Source organism: Penicillium canescens (assembly GCF_028828765.1).
Source record: "Penicillium canescens strain IBT 15451 chromosome Unknown utg000007l_segment0_segment0, whole genome shotgun sequence".
NCBI lineage: Eukaryota > Fungi > Ascomycota > Eurotiomycetes > Eurotiales > Aspergillaceae > Penicillium > Penicillium canescens.
This window is the reverse complement of record NW_026703969.1, coordinates 119,581-139,470: the sequence shown is the minus strand read 5'-3', so window position 1 is coordinate 139,470 and position 19,890 is coordinate 119,581. Positions and strand designations below refer to the sequence as shown.

At 48.4% G+C, this 19,890-nt stretch overlaps 7 protein-coding genes across 7 annotated transcripts; 3 read left to right on the top strand and 4 right to left on the bottom strand.

The window, feature by feature from the left end:
• Positions 1-1,656: 1,656 nt before the first annotated feature.
• Positions 1,657-2,154, top strand: N7446_010508 (toxin-antitoxin system YwqK family antitoxin; the record flags this gene model as incomplete). The annotated part of the gene is made up of 1 exon (XM_058519251.1): positions 1,657-2,154. One exon carries the CDS (start codon positions 1,657-1,659, stop codon positions 2,152-2,154), a length of 498 nt encoding a protein of 165 aa, XP_058368089.1.
• Positions 2,155-3,130: 976 nt separating this feature from the next.
• On the top strand, positions 3,131-4,285 carry N7446_010507 (ankyrin repeat domain-containing protein; the record flags this gene model as incomplete). Its single annotated transcript, XM_058519250.1, has 1 exon — positions 3,131-4,285. The coding sequence occupies one exon, from the start codon at positions 3,131-3,133 to the stop codon at positions 4,283-4,285; it is 1,155 nt and encodes a 384-aa protein (XP_058368088.1).
• Positions 4,286-10,504: 6,219 nt separating this feature from the next.
• Positions 10,505-10,870, bottom strand: N7446_010506 (uncharacterized protein; the record flags this gene model as incomplete). The annotated part of the gene is made up of 1 exon (XM_058519249.1): positions 10,505-10,870. The coding sequence occupies one exon, from the start codon at positions 10,868-10,870 to the stop codon at positions 10,505-10,507; it is 366 nt and encodes a 121-aa protein (XP_058368087.1).
• Positions 10,871-11,158: 288 nt separating this feature from the next.
• N7446_010505 (Zinc finger NHR/GATA-type) lies at positions 11,159-12,914 on the bottom strand (the record flags this gene model as incomplete). The annotated part of the gene is made up of 4 exons (XM_058519248.1): positions 11,159-11,350; positions 11,426-11,824; positions 11,992-12,808; positions 12,880-12,914. 4 exons carry the CDS (start codon positions 12,912-12,914, stop codon positions 11,159-11,161), a joined length of 1,443 nt encoding a protein of 480 aa, XP_058368086.1.
• Positions 12,915-16,924: 4,010 nt separating this feature from the next.
• Positions 16,925-17,912, top strand: N7446_010504 (uncharacterized protein; the record flags this gene model as incomplete). Its single annotated transcript, XM_058519247.1, has 2 exons — positions 16,925-17,453; positions 17,524-17,912. The coding sequence occupies 2 exons, from the start codon at positions 16,925-16,927 to the stop codon at positions 17,910-17,912; spliced, it is 918 nt and encodes a 305-aa protein (XP_058368085.1).
• A 623-nt stretch (positions 17,913-18,535) lies between these two features.
• Positions 18,536-19,027, bottom strand: N7446_010503 (uncharacterized protein; the record flags this gene model as incomplete). Its single annotated transcript, XM_058519246.1, has 1 exon — positions 18,536-19,027. The coding sequence occupies one exon, from the start codon at positions 19,025-19,027 to the stop codon at positions 18,536-18,538; it is 492 nt and encodes a 163-aa protein (XP_058368084.1).
• A 125-nt stretch (positions 19,028-19,152) lies between these two features.
• N7446_010502 (uncharacterized protein) lies at positions 19,153-19,764 on the bottom strand (the record flags this gene model as incomplete). The annotated part of the gene is made up of 1 exon (XM_058519245.1): positions 19,153-19,764. The coding sequence occupies one exon, from the start codon at positions 19,762-19,764 to the stop codon at positions 19,153-19,155; it is 612 nt and encodes a 203-aa protein (XP_058368083.1).
• Between the last annotated feature and the right edge of the window lie 126 nt (positions 19,765-19,890).

The window sequence follows — 19,890 nt, the reverse complement described above, 5'->3', positions numbered from 1 at the left end:
TGAAAAAGTGGCGTTTGACCATTCTTGTTCTTCGAATCCGCCTCCACATCGTCTCGAAGCCAATACCGCCTTCCTAAATGGATCAACGATCTAATAAAGAAGGGGTTGGTAATTAGCTTCTGTTCAGCGGGCATGGGATGATTGAGTTGTAAAGCATTTGGAGCATCTCTCAGAGATATGCCGTATTGCCAGGGCTGGTATACACCTTACCAGTTTAATTACATGAGGTTTAACGTATTTCACATGCGAGCGGCGCAGTGCGAAACACGTAGTAAATGCGATAAATTACAACTTGATATCTCAACAACGGTAGTCTATGTGGAGTCTTCCTAATAGCTGAATGTTTTTTAGGTGATATCTAGCTTCTCTAGGGAGTTTGGAAAATATTTATGATTTTATGATTGCGATATATATATTTCTGGCTTTGAGTAACATAATTTTCAATACCCAATAATGCAGCTTTTCGATTTTCTTGAAATTGATATATAGTGTTAAAAAGTCTTATCGATAGCTATCGATTGACAATGAATTCAAATAATAATGTGGTTGTTGAAATATAAGTGCAAAATATATTGCATTTACTATGTGTTTCGGACTGCGCCGCTCGCTTGTGCGCGCCGCTCGCATGTGAAATACGTTATGGCTGGCAGAATGTTATGTAATAAGGAGGTGTGGGGCGGGGGGCAACTACTTATGTCCAGTCAGTTACTGTATGTGGTCTCCTTCGCTGCCGTAGAATCAGGCCTTCATGAAGACCCTGCCGCTTTTGTATATGAATAGCGGATCCATCGGTCAGTCATCGACAGAAATGCATTCAAGCGCAGTAATATTTTTATCTCGCTCTGTCTCAGCAAGATCAGGCCGAGATCTCCTATTCTTCCTGCCAACCACGCTCCGATATTTGCCCTCACCTGGCCGGGAGCCACACTCATCAAAGTCAAATACTAGCCGTAAGGTATACCTTTATGCAGATTTGCAAGCAGATCGTACCAGTGGGCTAATAGGCTGGCATCTTCTGCTTGGATATGCTTAGGCTTCTTCGTACGCTGCTTCACTGGGCCTAGCTGTAGGTCTGACGGGAGACGCTTAATAAAGCGATATACCCACATCTTGCTAACCTTCTGTTCAGGCTTACCAGCACGTGCAAGTGAGCGATTCGCCCAAGCTCGATCAGCCTAGGCGGTGGTGGCATATTTTAATCATTCAATTGGCCTATACAGCACGTCAAGGATTCCTCCTGGGCGCTGTCAAGGACGTTATTGACCGGTCGGCTCGCTGTACGAGGCTTCGTGCCCTTCGTAAGGCGGTCGCGCAAGATCATGCGAGGAATGCTGTATTCAAGCACAATCCTAGTCCAATTTGGCGTTTCCGCATCGGGTGGCTTCATGGGCCTGGCCAGATTCGCCAAAATTAGCGGCTTTAGGCATATTGGGTGGGCAGAAAGGCGCAGATACATTCATGCCACTTGGGCGGTCTCATTAGCGGTAAAGCAAGCATCTGGCCAAACTGGGGTTTTGAAATTTTGAAATGGATCCCGATGGCTTGCCGTACTGTGCATACCCATCCAACTCATGCGAATAATTTCTACGCTGCGCAATTTCAGAGAAAAGCAGACCCAAAGAATCCTTAGCATCCTTCATAATCCGGTAAGCCTCCATGATACTCTCCAGCTTCCGCATCTTGGCCCTAACCGACGGAAAGGTATATTTGATGCAACGTGTTCTTGCTGATCGGATCGGGTATCCTGGTGATGGTCTTTACTATTTTGATGGCGAGCCATTTTCCGGAGTTTCCTATACAACGAAGGGCGGCGCCTGGGAAAACTCGGAGGCCGAAATCCACGACGGACTGCTTTGGGGTACGACAAAGGAATGGTATGGACCAGGACAACTGATGCACGAGGCGAGCTATTTCAAAGGGGTGTTGCACGGAAACGCTCGGGAATGGCACAAGAGCGGGCAGCTTGCCGAGGACGGGGACTACGAGTACGGAATTGCTCTTTGGAAGAAGAGTTGGGACGAGAATGGCCAACTCATCGAGGAATTCACATTGACGCAAGCCGATGAAGACTTCACGGTGTTGCAACGCTATCGTTCCATCTATGAGCCAGGTCATTCTAAAGACGCTGGGCGAAAAATTGGGCGAAAAACCTAAGCATAGACAACGTCGACGCAGATAAGCAATCATCAGAGTATTGGGTCTTACTACGGCGTGAGCAGCTATAGCAGCATGGGCAATGAGGCAATGGCATACTTAAAGTTACGGGGGAACAGGAACCAGCAGCCGAACTAAAAAGATGCGAACAGACCGTTTAAGTTGGCCGTACAGTGTAACAAAGTGTAATCCATGAAGCTAGCCAAAATCTCTCAGTATACCACAAACTCAAGAGAGCCGTAATAGCAGCTTCTAGGGGCCTGAGGAAATAGTGTGTTGTAAGATTTTTGTGGCAGAATAGGAGGCGCGAAGAGGTGCGGGTGCTGCAATCTGGCGGCATACTGTGTACTACGCCATAGAAAGGAACAGATAGCGGTATTGACACAGCGGTCGGTTACTCCGCTCGGAATGGTATCCTCGTAAGGAGTGTTGCAGTTGATACGCGCGTAAACAATTCAAACAAGGAAATCTTAGAAGAGTGCAGGAGTGTCGCACTGGTATGAGCGAAACGTATCTTTCCCCACACCATCGGTAAGTGGAGCCCGATCCTTAAGAGTATTGATACGTGGGGAGTCTTCCGCCCGTCGCTTAGAATACAGGGCACAAGGTTCGATGGAAAGACTGGCTGCCCCAGGTAGCGTAGTTGGAATACTACGATCGCTGTTAAGACGGTCACTCAGGTGTATGCCCAAGCGGCTTGTATTAGCGTGTTAAAGCACTGGCGTTCCGAATTGACCCGATTTACCATAAAAATCACATAATTTAGTGGGGAGTCGCCGAATCAACCTGTCAGTGGTAAAATACAAGTTACCACTTAGATCAATGTATAAGAAAACGCCAACCCAACTTTGGGCATCAATCAAACCAGATTTGAGCCGCTCGCAGACACTGAAACTTGACTCTGAGATTGTGGCTATTTCACGCATTAATCGATATCTGAATCTATATCTATCTCAAGCGACGACTAGCAATCACAATGGCTGATCTGGCCGCAATCGTATCAGGGATTGCAGAGTTGCTTTCAGAGCGAGGTGCCGACATCAACACACTAGATGAAGAGTATCACAATACACTATTGTTAGAACGCCAGATGCTGCTGGATCGAGGTGCCAACGTCAACGCTCAAGGTGGAGAGTACATCAATGCACTGCAGGCCGCCTCAATTCATAAAAAAATAGTGCAGATGCTGCTGGATCGAGGCGGCGATGTCAACACCCAAGGTGGAGTTTATAGCCTTGTACTCCAAGCCGCATCATCCAGAGGCCATGAAAAGGTGGTTCAGTTGCTGTTGGATCAAGGCGTCAACGTCAACGCCCAAGGTGGAGTTTATGGCAATGCACTCCAAGCCGCATTGTTCGGAGGCCATGAGAAGGTGGTACAGATGCTGCTAGATCGAGGTGCTGACGTCAACGCCCAAGGTGGACTTTATGACAATGCACTCCAAGCCGCATCATCCGAAGGCCATGAGAAGGTGGTGCAGATTTTGCTAGATCGAGGTGTCGACGTCAACGCCCAAGGTGGAGCTTATGGCAATGCATTCCTAGCCGCATTATCCAGAGGTCATGAAAAGATGGTGCAGATGCTGCTAGATCGAGGTGCCGACGTCAACGCTCAGGGTGGGCAGCATGGCAATGCCCTCCAGGCCGCAGCATCTGGAGGCCACGAAAAGATAGTGCAAATGCTGCTAGATCGAGGTGCCGACGTCAATGCCCAAGCTGCACTGTACGGCAATGCACTCCACGCCGCATCATCCAGTGGCCATGAAAAGATAGTGCAGACGTTGGTGGATCAAGGCGCCGATGTCAACGCTCAGGGTGGGCGGTATAGCAATGCCCTCCAGGCCGCAGCATCTAGAGGCCATGAAAAGGTAGTGCAAATGCTGCTAGATCGAGGTGCCGACGTCAATGCCCAAGCTGTACTGTACGGCAATGCACTCCAAGCCGCATCATCCAGAGGCCATGAAAAGATAGTGCAGACGTTGGTGGATCAAGGCGCCAATGTCAACGCCCAAGGTGGACATTATGGCAGTGCACTCCAAGCCGCATTATCCGGAGGCCATGAAAAGATAGTGCAGATGCTGCTAGATCGAGGTGCCGAAATTAATGTTGATAAAGAACTCAGGCGTGCTTAGTGGGGGGGGGGAGAGGGGTATCAAACGGTTCAAAACTATACAGCGACATGTACTCTCTGTCTACGTTGTAACGGTCCGGTCTCATCACCTACTTTCTGAATATTGCACTTAGGGACTTCTGCTCACCTACGCTTGCTACTGCTGCTTTATTTAATCGGTGTAGGAAGCGGTCCTGAGAGACAAGCAAGTTCTCAGGAATGACGAGACATGCGTGGCTCCATAGGGCTAGTTGGTTCTTGGTGGCCTTCAAGCAGAGCCGGCTGGGGTGCACTTACCTTCACCAAATGATGCTATTCTATAAATTAAGTATTCATCTCGGGCAAAGACACAAAGCGGAATAAGTTGCTGTGTTGTTCACTGGTGTCGCTAATGCTGACAAGGTTGCTGTGCACCAAAGATATATTTACTAGTAAGCAACCTCACTGAATGAGCAACATCCTCAGAGAGATTGTGTCTTCACATTAAGCCGTGAGCCTGCATTGCTTCGCACTTGCAATGCTACGTCAGGAATCATATCCTGCTATTCTTGAACCTGACCATGCTCTCGTATATCTGCTTGAATTTTTACTGGGTATGTATGACAGTGAGTTGAGAAGCTCTAGCAGCGCTTCTGTCCGTGCCAATGATAGTGGTGTCAGGCCGTACTCATCCTTCGAGCCCGTCTCGACATCATCTCGCTCAACAGTAGCTTCACAACTTCTTCATTTCCACCCAGAGATGCGTACGACAGCGGTGTCCGTCCATCATTGCCCTTCGAGTCCACCTCCACATCCTCCCGCCACAGTAGCAGTTTCACCACTTCATTATATCCACCCTCAGCAGCACGCGACAGTGGGGTCCGACCCATGTTATCCTGCGAGTCTGCCTCCACATCATCTCGCTGAACCAGTAGCTTCACCACTTCTTTATGTCCACCACAAGCTGCAAATGTTAGTGGTGTCCGGCCATCATTATCCTTCGAGTCCGCCTCCACATCGTCTCGCTCCAGAAGCAGTTTCACCACCGCTTCACGTCCATTCAAAGCAGCACACGACAGTGGTGTCTGACCGCACTTATCCTTCGAATCCGCCTCCACATCATCTCGCTCAACCAGTAGCCTCACTACTTCTTTGTATTCCCGCTCAACTGCCCATGATAGCTGTGTTGAACCGAAGAAATCCTGCTCATCTCCGGCTGCGTGCGCCAGTGGTGTCTGACCGTACTCATCCTTCGAGTCCGCGTTAACATCATCTCGCTCCACCAGAAACTTCACCACCAATTCACGCCCATTAGAAGCAGCACGCGACAGTGGTGTCTGACCATTGTTATCTTTCGAGTCCGCTGCCACATCTTCCCGCTCAACCAGTAGCTTTACAACAGCCTCACGTCCCCGCGATGCTGCCCATGATAGTGGTGTACGGCCATCATTATCTTTCAAGTCCACCTCCACATCCTCCCGCCACAGTAGCAGTTTCACCACTTCATTATATCCACCCTCAGCAGCACGCGACAGTGGGGTCCGACCCATGTTATCCTGCGAGTCTGCCTCCACATCATCTCGCTGAACCAGTAGCTTCACCACTTCTTCATGTCCACACAGAGCTGCCAGTGACAGTGGGGTCCGACCCATGTTATCCTGCGAGTCTGCCCCCACATCTTCTCGCTCAACCAGTAGCTTTACAACAGCCTCACGTCCCCGCGATGCTGCCCATGATAGTGGTGTCTGGCCATCATTATCCATCGAGTCCAACTCCACATCATCTCGCTCAACCAGTAGCTTCACCACCGCTTCACGTCCATACTCAGCTGCAAAAGACAGTGACCCAGCCGCATAGGACAGTGGTGTCCGACCGTACTTGCTCTTCGAGTCTGCCTCGACATCGTCTCGCCCCAGTAGCAACTTCACCACCGCCTCATGTCCACCCCCAGCTGCAAATGACAGTGGTGTCCGACCATCATTATCCTTCGAGTCTGCCTCGACATCGTCTCGCCCCAGTAGCAACTTCACCACCGCCTCATGTCCACACATGGCTGCGTAAGACATTGGTGTTCGACCATTCTCGTTCTTCGGGTCGATTTGAGTACTATTCTTCGCTAGTAGTAGCTCTTTCAGTCTGCCTTCAGCTTCTCTTGCCAGCAGGTGTAAGACCGTATTCCCTTCTTCGTCCTTGATAGAAGTGTGTCGGAATGTCACGAGTCGGGCGAGGTCAGGAACGGCGTGTAAGAGTGACAATTGATCACGAGGATTGAGATTCTCCGCCGTGAGGAGAATGATCTCTCTAGGTAGATAAGCACGGTCCCTTGGCGTTCTCATCGTCCAGCGCATGACGGATACGAAAAGATAATAAAACCCACAGCAGTCTGGTCTTCTGTTGTTGCAGAGCCTTCTTCTTGCCACGCTTGGGGACGTCCTTGAGTGCTGTTTGAGGAAGAACGTGGTTGTCAGCAGAGGTTCGGGGCATTCGGTTCTGTCATTTGGTTGTATTCCTGCTCATCCCCGATATCTCGTCCATTCCAATTTCTCCGGATCACAATGCGGAGAAAGTTGGGGGCGGTGATAACGTACTTAAGGGCGGGCTCTGCCTGAGCTTGTCGGTCTTGTCCAAGTACTCCAGGGTGAGGGTGGAGGCAAAACGCTAGCAGTAGACCTTTCCTTTTCCTAGTGCAAAGTTGACAAGCTTTCTCGAAGCTTTTGTAGGGCTGGAACCTTGTGAAAAGATTTAGCCATGGCTCAACGAATCGAACAATCTCGCTGCCTGATTACGCCGCGTGTCTGGTGGCGGGACCAGCAGGTATTGGACGAAACCGCCGAGGACAAAAGTCAATTTGCTTCCCTCCCAAAGCCCCAAGCATTCAACTATGTATGTGCTTTGTGAACCCATCTAGTTGTTTCGGAGCTGCGGGTCCATGCTCCATTGCAATGCACTAGTACACCAGCTGAAAGGTGCTAAAACCAAAAGTAGAGTGACTTGTGTCATAATGGAGTTCGGGGAGGGGAATTTGTGATAGCAGTGGTGAAACGAATTTCGATCCATTCCGTACGACTTCGCCCCCTTGTGATCTAGCGCTAGGCAACAGTCCTCGCCCGGCTGTTCGAACAATGGATTCGTACCTTCTCGTAGTGTTCGTTTTTAATTCGCGGTTAGAGGCCAAAAGTGAACCCGCTGTGGTTGTAGTCCTGCCAGCTGGCGGGCACAACCGCACAACCACACCAATTTACTATCGAGTTGGCTACTTCCGAAAATCATATTAAAGTCTGTTTTCTAGGACCTTGTATCCCAACAATATCAACAGCTGTCTGAGGTCTACGACCTAGATTCACCTTTTTAGCGCGGATTCAACTCAACGACGATTCATTCTGCGTTTCGTATTTCCGTTGGGAGTAGCGTTGGCCAGCCACGCCAGAGCTAACATAAAAGGAAGGACATAGTGGATGGCGAGAGAGTGGCAAGGCTTTATCTGATGAGATGCCCTTGCCCAGTAAAGCTTCGAGAAGAGGTGACTGTCGAGGAGGAAGGGGAAAGATAGAGTATTTGTAGTTAATAAAGAATGCCACTGGTCGTTGTGACCAACGATATGGCTACCAACGCCTCAATAAGATCTCAGACATGACCCTGCAGCGTAGAATACAATAAGAGAGCAAACGATGAAACTGGTTCCGAGCGCGAATGTACTTGGCGTCTTCGGTGAAGATAGCAGCGTCGAACAGAATGAAAAAGAGACAACAGAGTCTGGATACATGTAAAATCTGTCATATACATATATAGTAAGACACAACCAGATTTTAGAGGCTCATCTTGACCCCCAGATTGAGGGTTTTCCACCCCCTTCAGCATGATCTCATGGCTTTACTGTGACGGACCTTACAACGTTAGTTTGCAGATTTTGTTTGAGATGGAATAAGTAGCACGTCGCTTACTAGATAGGAAGGAACGAATAGCGGGATTGATACAGCGGTCGATTACTTCGCTTGGAATTGCATCCTCATAAGGGGTGTTGCAGTTGGTATTTTTGCTCAGGGTAATATTTTTGTGACTGTTGGTAGAGACCATTACCGATTCCGTGCCGGTTTCTAGAATCTGCACCCAGCTTCAAAATCTCCAATCTATGTTCTTGGCCCTGAACAATCGCTTGCAGTGTAGTAGGTAACTGACCACAGAGCAGGGGCTGATATGGCTACTCCAAGGATGAGAAGCAAGCTAAGGCGCATGATCACAGAAATTAGATGAAACATGGTATAGATAAAGCAATCCGGGGGTTAGAATACTGCATGTAGCGAGGCCCTTTTATATTTCCTTCCAGGCCAGAATTGTACCTTTGCGGACGATATAGTCGAGCCTACAGTGCTAGTTTGAATGGCTCAGAGGAGACATCGCTGAGACCTCTTTCCTAAACCACTACTCCCTCAATTCACCACTCGCAATATCATACTTTGATTGCCCTCGTTCATCCTTTCTAGTACGTTCAGCTTAAGAACCTACGTAAACGGTTGGGCTTTTCTGAACCCCCCGGTCTTCTGTCCAAGAATGTATCGCTTAATCCACCAAAAGCATGGTCTTTCTTCGCTGCGAGAAAACGGAACTCATCTCTCACCCGGAAACAGCGCGAAGAAGACCAAGACCTGGTCATCATGAATGGGAAAATGGTCGAAGCGTTCCGCACCGCGAAACTTCTAGGCGTGATATTTGATCAGGAGTTGCGCTGTAAAAAAAACGTGCAGTAAATTCTTATCCTTGGTACTGCTTTTTCCCCCTGATTTATGTAGGCGCAAGCGGTAATGATTTTGTTAACTGTTCAAAATGTACTGGTCTTTGCGTGCCGGCCCGTAAGACCGGTCATACCATGTTCTTTGTTCTAGTTAGACGGAGTTGTCTCATTCCGTTCCTGCATGAACTAATTGTAGCTCACTCACTTATTTGGCACGAGTGTCTGTCACTATTTTACAATGTTCCCAGCACGCCCTGGTGTACAGACACAAAGGCCTGATGACGATCCCACAGCAGCAGTTCTTGGCGATTGCCGCATTGTTGAAGCTTTTCATTCTCCGCCACCAGCCATTTTTGGGAGTTTTGCAGGTAGCGACGTTCCTCTTCCATGCGTATTTGCCGGCTGGCTTGAGCGTGTAGCACTCACACAGACTCAGATACAGGTCCAGGTGGTCAACGGCAGAGGACGCCGAAGAATGACAGTTTCGCAGGATCTGTGTCATATCGCTGGTCAGGGAACATGCTTCACCTGTCGATACTGTCTATATTTGGTTAGCGCCGGCCATAATGGGCCAAAATAGAATCTAACCTTTGTTTCATCCGGTGACGCTCGTTTTGAAGAATCTGTCATCTGTTCGAAGCCCTGTAGCATACCAACTGGTTTATCAAACTGATCTGAAGATTCGCCCTTTCTTTTGTGGGCTCGTCCCGACTGAAAGGCAGAAGTGGGTTTATTGAGTTGTGCGGATTCCAAAGCTGATCGTTATTTAGACGTAGAGGGATGGATGTAAAAGAGAAATAAGCCATACTTTGGTAAACATTATCTTTATATCAATAGCCAAGAAGATTACGATACGATAGACTAGCTTCTAGGGAGGTTACACTGGTGGTCACACAAAGCGCTTTTACCACACAGCTGACTATCATAATAAACCCACTCGCAATGAACTGTCCTCATTCACCACCAAACCTCAGTAAGACCATGTCTTGCTATGGGCAAATGTCTTAGTATTGTCGGTCGATTAGCCCGGTCACGCCCACATAAATGGGGGCCAGCAAGGAACCGCGGGTGCGGGTAGTAACCAGTTAACACTCCGCCGGTTTCGCTCAATTCTACGAGAGAAACAAATTTAAAAAGTAATAATAGATCAGAATGGTGGAGGAGCGTCGGTTTGCAGATTGTTAAATCAAGGAATTACGAGTATCTATCTGCTGGAGTTGCTTGGACAATGCCAACATAAGCCTTAAGACTTCGTACAATATTACACTACGGTAGCGCGGGGGATGGTGAGTTGCACCCAACATCCTGAACAGCCCAGCGCAAGAGGGACTGGAGTAGGGTCGAGGAACATGCGCAAGGAATAGAGCGCTCAATGCCTGTCCACTGGGGGAAAGTGTTGCGGAGGCTCCTCGCACTCAACAGTCTGAGACGGACGATGCGCCCATAACGTTGCGCTCCACGCCAATTCGCATGTTTTCCACGCATTATCGCGCTGCAGGGCCAAGTATCCCCAGCATAACATCAACATATTCTCTAATTCCATGGCTCAGAACTTTCATGGTTTGACACGAGAGATTCAAACATGCGGAAAGACTTTCGACATCGCTGACCATTCATTGGCGCCACCAAACCCCCATCAACCGCCTCGGCAAGGAGTCTGAAAACAAGAATGCGAAGATAGAGATACGAAGCCGTATCCGAATCCTTCAGAAGTAGATCGGTACTGCACCGTGTCTCCAGTAGAAGATGACCAATGCCAACCAACTTTGTGAGACACTTGAAAACAATGCCCGCTGCATCGATTGTAACAAATATACCAATGCCAGTCCAGCGGGATGGCCCTTCGCCGGTTTTCATTGTGCCTTGTGGGGTTGTGTATAAGTGAGGGGGGTACTGCATGGTGAAGGTCTTAATTGCGGTATGGTCATGGATCCTCCTAGCATTGCTGACAACGAGTACAAGAGGTCCCACAGAAAGACAGAAAATGCCGGAACCGAACAGCATACTAGAGGAAGGGGAAGAATGAGAAAACAACATTCGTTATCTAACATGTCCACGGAAAAACAAGAGAAGAAAGGAAATGGCCAGTTGATCCCTTTTTGCCTCCTGGTTGTGTCGATTCTATTTCCAGCCTCGCCTTCTACAACGTGACTTGAAAGGAAAGGGGTAATAGGGAGGAAACAGCCTTCACCGATCGGTGGGTGATGCGGAGTCGAGGACGGGCTTTGACTTGAGCTTCGATCTCATTGTCCCGGGATTGTTAGGGCACATCGTAGTGCACACCGCGGCCATTACACAGCCTTCGGGAACCATCTTGACGATGGCACCGTTTTGGCGTTTCGGCTTCGTTGCAGCTGTCGCAAGGGCCAAGAGGGGCGCCTATTGTGGATGGGGTTAGCCAATGACAGCGCAATGTGTGGATGCGTGAACACCAGTTCAACCAAGACGATAGACCCAGATAAATGGGCAGAGATACACGTCGCAAGGAGGTAAATTCGTAAATAAAGTATAAAAGATAAGTGCAAACCTTACTCCACGCAGTGTCTTCGAGTTCGCCCCGGAAAACCCACCCGCGCCTTTGAACTCGTCTTGGTACAGGGCCATGAGCTCGTCTTCTTTGTACTTGAACGCCTTGCGCTTCGTCATCTGCTCCACCATGTCCTGTCCTTGGTTGAACACGACGGTCCGTATCCGATTCAGCGCATCCCTGTTCCGACGCTGCATACAGAGCATGTCCTCCACTTCTCCGAGCAAGGGCAGGTACCCTGAGGTCGGATTAGGCCGTTGTGTTTGGTGTGCAAGAGCAGCGTAGTGCCGCGAAAAATGCAGTGTTCGTGTGCTTGTCTCGCGGATCTGTCCCAAATCAAGGAATTAGCTGCACGCTCTTAAGGAAAAAGCAAAGTATCCCACGGCTGATGACGTTTAACGAATTGACGGCGGGGACAATTTCCCACGCCTGTGTATCCCGCAGATGGGGGCACCCTCAGGGCTAACAAGGAAATTGAAGGGAGAATCCGTACCTCATTCAGAGACTGTTCCACGTCGTAAACGTCCAAATGCCGTTTACCCGAACCACGGAGGGGTTGACCAGGAATCGAACGACCCACATAACCACCTTTGGCTTCTTCCACGCGCAGCGCACCCGTATGTGCTCGCATATTATAAGATAGAGGGTATGACGGGCCAGTCGGCTGTTGACGGAAGGAAAAGGTGCAAGGGAAACGACTGTGGTCATTGGGCGTGGCCACACTGTCAGTGGACGGAGGTGCACTATAATCGTAAACTGAGAAATCTTGGGGGCCCGAAATCGATGAAATGCCGGTTCTAACGCTTTGGGTCGGGGATTTGCCTGATTTGGAGGTGTGCATCGACTCATTCCGTGAATCAAACTTGTTAACCATGGCCAAACTGTTTCGCGAAGCCACGGTCTGTAGCTGTTTCTGGCGGGTACAGTTTGGTTCACGCATCAAGGAGCCAGACGCCGGGCCATTGAAAAATGGGGTTGGGGTTGGCAATTCACAGTGCCCGGCTTGTGATAGAGGAGCGGAAATAGGAGCGGGATAGGGAATCTTGATGGCTTCGTGGATCGAAGGCAGGGACTGACGGGGCACGGCCTTGACTTTCTCGTTTTCGTTCATCAGACGTGGCTCGGGCGGGGAGATGTAGCCTGGTTGCGATAGCGCCCTATTCACCGACGGCGCGTAGGTGTAAGGTAAATGTTGACCCGAGTACATGTCGCAAGGACTCAAAAAAGGCATGGGCAAGGTGACAGGTATTTTGGAAGCGAACCTCAAAGTATCCTTGCCAGGGAAACTGAGGGAGGGCAAAGGGTTTCTGCTATTATTGGTAGTCGCTTAGCATTGCAGTATGGGCCAGGTTGCGGTTTACGCTGGTAAAGGAAGACCAACCTTTGGTGACTTGGTGCAGCATCCGGAGACCCCATCGCGTACTTCACTCCGTGAAGAGTCGGATTGGGGAAGTGACGGCGATAACACACGTCAATGTCGAACGTCATCAATCAAGATAGGGCTTCAGGGTGATGGGGACCTTTCTGGTTGCGTGGAATTCCAATATACAAAATGATGGGGTTACAGTGTTCAAGGGCCTGTGCGGGTGGGGTGGGGAAAGCGGTTGTTCAAGAGATGAAGTAGTCGCGACGAGCTCTTACGATCCCACGATTCATAGATCTAGGGGACCGAAATTCCGAAATTTCTACCTGCTCATGCGAACAGAGGAATGAGCAAAGATATGCGACGATGAAAGCAAAATCTCGAAGATCCCGATAGTTTGGTGCGAACGGGCAAAATGGATTGATTGTGAGTGTTGAAGTGGTGAAAGCGTGAGTTGTTGACAAGCTTCTTACAAGCTCTGGTGGGAAGGAGAAACTCTATATCGGCAAAAGGTGCAACAAGTCGACAGCACGCTTGTCTGTCCCGTGGAGCGCACTTTATGCTAAGAATAAAGCAAAGCATTTTTCAAAATCAGGCACTAGGTTGTTACATCTATAAATATACAATATTTTTTTACGTCGCTCTTGTGCTAAATTGCTCGTAGATAACTTGATTTGTTACGGGTGCTATGGTAATTGCTATAAATAGTGACATTCCCCACATATTCAAACTGGAATTTTTCACTGGTAATCAATATCGGGTTCTTTAGGTTTCGGCAAGTTATGCATCGCAAAGGAAATAAACACACTGCTCAATGAAGGCAGAATTTTATCAAAGCCATAGCCCCCATGTGCTGTCAATTCAGCATTTCCGAACCATTCACGTAGCTGAGTAAGGTTTCGAAATGAGGGTCGTGAGATCCAGTTGTTTTTCCACCTTTGGCCTGCTGTCTTAGTGACCCCGCAATCTTCGGGGATTGGGGCTGACCCAGTACATATTGGGAACACCATTTGTTCCCTTTTATACGGAGTTTGAGGCATGCTTTAAAGTTATCTGAAGTCTCCCAAGTGTTCTTTTGACGTTTGGTGAGGCATCCTGATACGTTGGTCTGCATTTGCCCGTACCTATCAATCTGCAAGCCGCAGTAGCCTAAGCTTCACATATTTCCCAGTGGCTATTTGTATCACTCTGTATTTTGCTAATCTGGTGTGTTTCGAGTGCTCTCGTGTTCCTCATTGCTTTTAGTGGGTTGATGCCCAAATGGCGATTGGGCGAGATTTAGTTTAATGGCACTATAGCTTGCTAGGGCCACACCGCTGTCAAAGTGCATGCCCCTGAAGCCTGTTCTGGCAGTTCATTCCTCGAATCGGGCAGTCGCTGCCGCAGCAAATACGCTTCCGGGCTCCACAACCCGCCCTGCTTGGGGATAAGCCGCATTTTTAGTCTAAACTTTATGTAGATAAGACATGTAGGCAATCAAATCAGAAGCCACCCCCCAGCAACTTGCTAAGCTTCGCAGGTATTGAGCCTGACATGAGTTTGTGATCTGACTGGCCTGCCCATGGGTCGCAGGCTCCAGCCATGTGAGTGGAAGAATGTAGAAAGCGTTTCTCCTTTTCCCTATACTCCCCAGAAATCGGACACGGCTAAGCTTTCCTAATCCAGTTAGTTAGGGCAAAGCGCCCAGTTAGTGGAACCATTATTCCAAAGTCCGAACTCAGTCCTCTCTTCCGGTTATTCGCTAAGCTTCTCGCCACCTATTCTCCCTACCATTCACGTGGCTGGTGGTTGTCGAGCGATTTACCAAATAAAATACCCAATGGAAAGCTCACGGAAGATGTTTCTCAGAAGGCGTCAAACAAGAACGCCCTATGGCGTTGACCAGCGAGCAACTTCGGGCTATTTCGATAGCAGAAATCGTCGGAGCGAGCTTTTCACTGCTTGGTTGTGCGTTCATTATAACCACTTATTGTGCCTCAGCCGCTTTTCGCAGGCCGGTTAACAGATTAATATTCTATGTGTCCTTTCAGAATTTCGCCTCCGCCATTGCGTCTCTAATGAGCAGGGATGGTGTTTCAAAAGATCCAGATTCTTCTGCCTTGCACAGGGATTTTCATCCAATAGAATGTCTCTCACTCTGAGCATGAGTAACGTTGCAGGTAGCTTGTTATAATTGAAGTCGGATGCCGACCGATACTTTATGGTCCTTCTGCCTGGCAATTAATATATATCTTACTTTTTACCGGAGGTACTCAGCAGAAGATTTGAAGAGGCTAGAAAAGTGGTATTTTGTTCTTTGCTATGGGCTACCGCTAGCACTTGCGACAGCGCTGAGCCTCATACGGACAACTGAAAGAGGGAGGATATATGGACCAGCCTTGGTGGGTACTCAATCACCTGGCAGACTATTGTAATATGAAGCTGATTCCTTATTAGATCTGGTGTTCAATTACCGAACCATGGCGATTTCTCCGCTTGGTGTGTTTCTATGGTTCAGTGTGGTAGGGTCGAACCAAAGCTCTTTCGCAGCGTCAGAAACGATTTTCCTCTTCTCACAGGGTTGTGAGTATCGTGACTTTTACAATCTACGCGGCAGCCGGCACCAACATTTTCCATAATCATAGGTCCTTACAAGCGTCGAAAAACGTAATGCGTGTTCGTTTTTCTATGTACCTGGATATGCTGAGACTACTGGTCTCAGTGTTGATATGTCCTTTTACCTGATTACCATTCTCAACGCGGGTCCCTCTTTGGCCGACTTTCCGGTGGCGCGGTGGGGAACCGTATTTGGCGATTCAATACTTTGACAGGGCTTCGATGATCTGTGCGATTTTGATCTTCTGTTGGCTGATTGCTACATCTTAGGGTGCGATGATTGCCTTTTCGGTGTTGTTGGGGTTCGTTATTGACTTGTTCCTTGCTACCATTGCTCTGACTGCGAGCAAGTCGAATGAGATTGGCTCGCATATGGGAATGGCATTGGGAGTTTTGAGTATTTCTACTTTTACTGGAATGCCTATCTCTGGAGCTATGATCAATAATCATGGGTCATATCACACTTGCTATCATTTTCGCTGGGTGTCAAATTCTTGTGGGAGGGGCCACTATTTTTGGGGCTCGGGCCGGTTTTGCAGGAGGTAAGTTCGCTGCGCAAAAGAGGTTTAGAGGCAATTTATGTAATAATTGATAAAAATTGGATTAGACGGCTTTTTGGTGGTACAGTGGTGTAACAAAAGTATTTGATCTCGAGTACTTCGGGATCCTCTTTTTGGCCTGACCGTCTCTTATACCGCCTACTTTATTAGTATGCCAAACCTCACGTGTTTCAATGCGCTAGCATATACATCAACGTGTTTTAGCAATTCTTCGGTTTAGCAAGGACTAAATATTAAGACCTTTATGAATCTGTTCGAAACTATGCCTCATAGGGTAACTTATGTTATTAATTATAAAGGGCGGCATACTAGCTATTAAATTGGATTAGTTTTCGGATGTTTCTGCCAGGCAGCATTAAAGAAGTGGGTCATAGGCCGAAGTACTCAAGGTCAAATACTTTTGTTACACCACCGTATGTTAGCCGAGGAGAGCCAGTACAGTGAGCGATTTAATCTCCAGGCAACTCAGTTCCTTATAATGCCCGAGGTACTTTACTTTTTTCAGGGGTCTATCAAACCTAATATCCTACACAGTTTGTGGCGGCGAAGTAGGCATCACAATATTATACGCTGTTGCATGAAACATCCTGTTTTCCCGTTAGGCTTCGAACAAAAGGTTTGGCCCTGTACTTGATATTGTATACTTGCGAATGTTGAGGTACAAGCCGAACCATTTTGGTCTAGTTGCCCACTGAAAATCCGTAAATTAAAAATAAACTAGAGCGAAAAGAACCGAAAAGTGAAGGCCGCTAAGTGTCAAATTAGAGCTCTCAACTTCTTCAACCCAACCCATTGGCATTGCCTCGCCACTCATTCCATCTCCATTTATTTGTCTCTGTCACTCCTTATGTCCAGACCTTCGAAACCGACATCCACCATCCGGCAACTCACTTCGAACAATCGCAACAATGCAGCACGAAACCCGGAAAGATCATGTGGCATTGAAAGACAAGGCATTAGGCCCAATCTCCATCCTCGCCCCTTTCTCAGCCCTCATCATATCAGTCACACTGGTGATCTATTTCCTAATCCGCTTCTACGTCCTGGAAGGCTTCCTCATCCGCCGAGTATACGGTTCAATTTATACGGATATGAGCGAACTCAACCGCCGCGGTTTCGTCAACCACCACATTGCCGGTTTCACCAAGATTGTCATTCTGATTGTGGCCGCATACCCGTTCATCTGCATTACCTTCAGCAAAGCGACGTTCCAGGCGGCCTATGCCCTAGTCACCATGGGTGATATCCTCGTTGTTGTTGCTCAGGCGTTGATTGCAATGTATATCTTTGAGTTGCTCTATCGGGTCAAGTTGTCTCCTGTTGCGGTTATACATCACATTGGGACGATTCTTATTGGGCAGACGGCTATTGCTATCAGTTTCAGTTCGGTCAGGGAACCTGATGCTGAAATTGAGTTCGTTCTTTGTACCGTCTGGGGTACGATCAAACTTTCTTCGTGGCTTTTTTTCTTCTTTTGTCGGCATACTAACGATGGTCGCCTTTTTAGGTGCCTTCGATACCATCTCCGAATTCTTCCCTCACGTCGCAATCATACTCTACCGCGTCTTTCCTAAACGACACCATTTCCTGAGTCGCGTCTTTCTCCTTTCCTGCTTTTCCACTGCAGTTGGAACATTCTCCGAGACTGTTGTGACGATGTGGCTGTTCGGTTCATTATGGAGCCGATGGAGACTTGCATTCAAGGTGGTTACACCACTTCTGCATATTGCATTTTCTGCCGCGCAGATACACGGCAGTCTTGTTTTCTGGCGCATGTATCGGAGACAACAGAGATATATGAAAAATGAAGGCGAGGATATTGAGAAAGATGAATCTCCTGATATGAAGTTGTATGAGTCAGGTGACCTGGCGAGGGTAGGACGAAGGCCAGCATAACTGGGTCAAAAATACCCTTGAATTGTTCCATGTACAGGCGATTTGTCTGTTTTCATTTAGTACGATATGTCCGTTTTGTTACAGTTCTGGGCGTGGCTTTGTATCTACGAATTAGAACATAGAGTTTGTCATACAAAATTCAATATCTGATTATGCTTACTGTTTGTGATCAAGGTTGAAACTTGGGTTACCTGCGACGCATAAACTACGTAACTGAAACTTGATCCTCGGTTTTCAGATAATCTGTAATGGAACCGATTCGATAGACGGAACCGAGAGGAAGCCAAGATGCAGTATACGGCAACGTTGCCAACAGTCATTGCAGGAGATCTACAGAACCAGGTAAAGAGAACCCGGAAACGAGAAACCAGAATGAAAATGCCTGCATTTTTTGGCTTAGCGCCCGGAGTATGTAAGAATAATAGTTATAATATACGGAAAGTCCCATGCCATAGGAGTCTCCAGTTCGCGCAAACCTTCCCTTTCCTTTCCATCCCGACTCCCATATCATTTCTCGAAATCATATGTCAATGTTAAGATGCATCAATAGCAAGCATATTACACACTATTCATTATCATGGTATTCGACCATTGACTGTGTCGGCCCTTAGGCCCTTTCGATTCTACCCAATTTTTTCTTTCATGCTGAGCGGCCATACGTTGCATGGCAAGGCCTTGGATCCATTAGTTCCCTGGAGTAGACACTTAGGAACATTTGGTTTCAGCTTACCAAAGTCCTCCCAGGAACGATCTTTCCCCTTGTTGCGGAGACTGCGGCCGTGCATGAGGTTGTCAAATCCCTCAGAGTCGTGCAGCAGGATATACACCATCGCGTTCACACAGCCCACCCCGTAGACCAGGATCCAGACTCTGAGGATAGTCAATGCCGATGTTGGTGTGCAGAAAGCGCTGAAGTGAGCCATCAGAAACCCGGACACATCAACAACCAGCACAGCACCAGCTAGAAGAGCAAAGGGTCGATTGCTGAACATCGACGCAGTGATGCGAGTGACTAAGATCAGCCAGCTTTGGGTCAGAGTTATCACCAGGAAGAGGACTTCATCCCGCGAGCCCCAGCCTTGAATGACACCGCCCTCGTCGCCTTGCAGCAACATGGTACCTAGATTTACCCAGGTCCGGGCGGCAAGTAACATTCCGAGAATAATTGATTCTCCCCACAGCTTTGGCTGATTCCATTTCACTGGGAGCTGGGAGCACGAGGCATTGTCATAGGCAATGGTCAACGTCGCAATATCTGCAAGTATGGCGAGAAAAAAATTAAGCGCAGATCGAGAGTCTCATTCATGATCACCATCCAGAGTCCCAGAAGTAGCTCCAGGTGGTTTGACAAGGCAATGCGAGAAACGACATATGCATACATTCGGTGAAAGATTTGACGAGAAGTCTTGATTGCGCCAATGATCGCGGACAGACCAGGAGCCAGAAAAACATTGTCAGCAGCCGAGCGTGCCGCGTCAGAAGCACCTTCGACAGCAATACCTGTGTCTGCTTTCTTGAGCGAAGCAGCATCGTTCACACCGTCAGCGGTCATCGCCACGAGGTAGCCACGCCGCTGAAGGATTTCCACCACACTGTATGTGTTGAGGGAACACATCTGCAAATCCGTCCGCAGCTTCAACCAAATCGTTGATCTCGGAACCAGGCATCTTGCCGGCGCCAGTGACGCCAAGCGCTCAGCATTGTAGATGTTGGTTCCTAGACCAAGTTGGCGAGCTGTTTCACGAGCAATGCCGACTACATCTCCGGTGAGCATCTTCATGGAGAGACTCAGACCTTGGGCTTCAGCGATCGTTTTAGCAGTGTCATGGCGAGGGGGGTCAGAGCAGGGCATGATTCCTAGAATCTCCCAGTTCTTCGAGGGGCGCTTGCGGGCAACACCGTGAGCACCAAATCTCGATCAGCAAACTCTGCGACGTTGGCCTTGTACTCGTCAACGAAAGGCCCACATAAGGTGCTC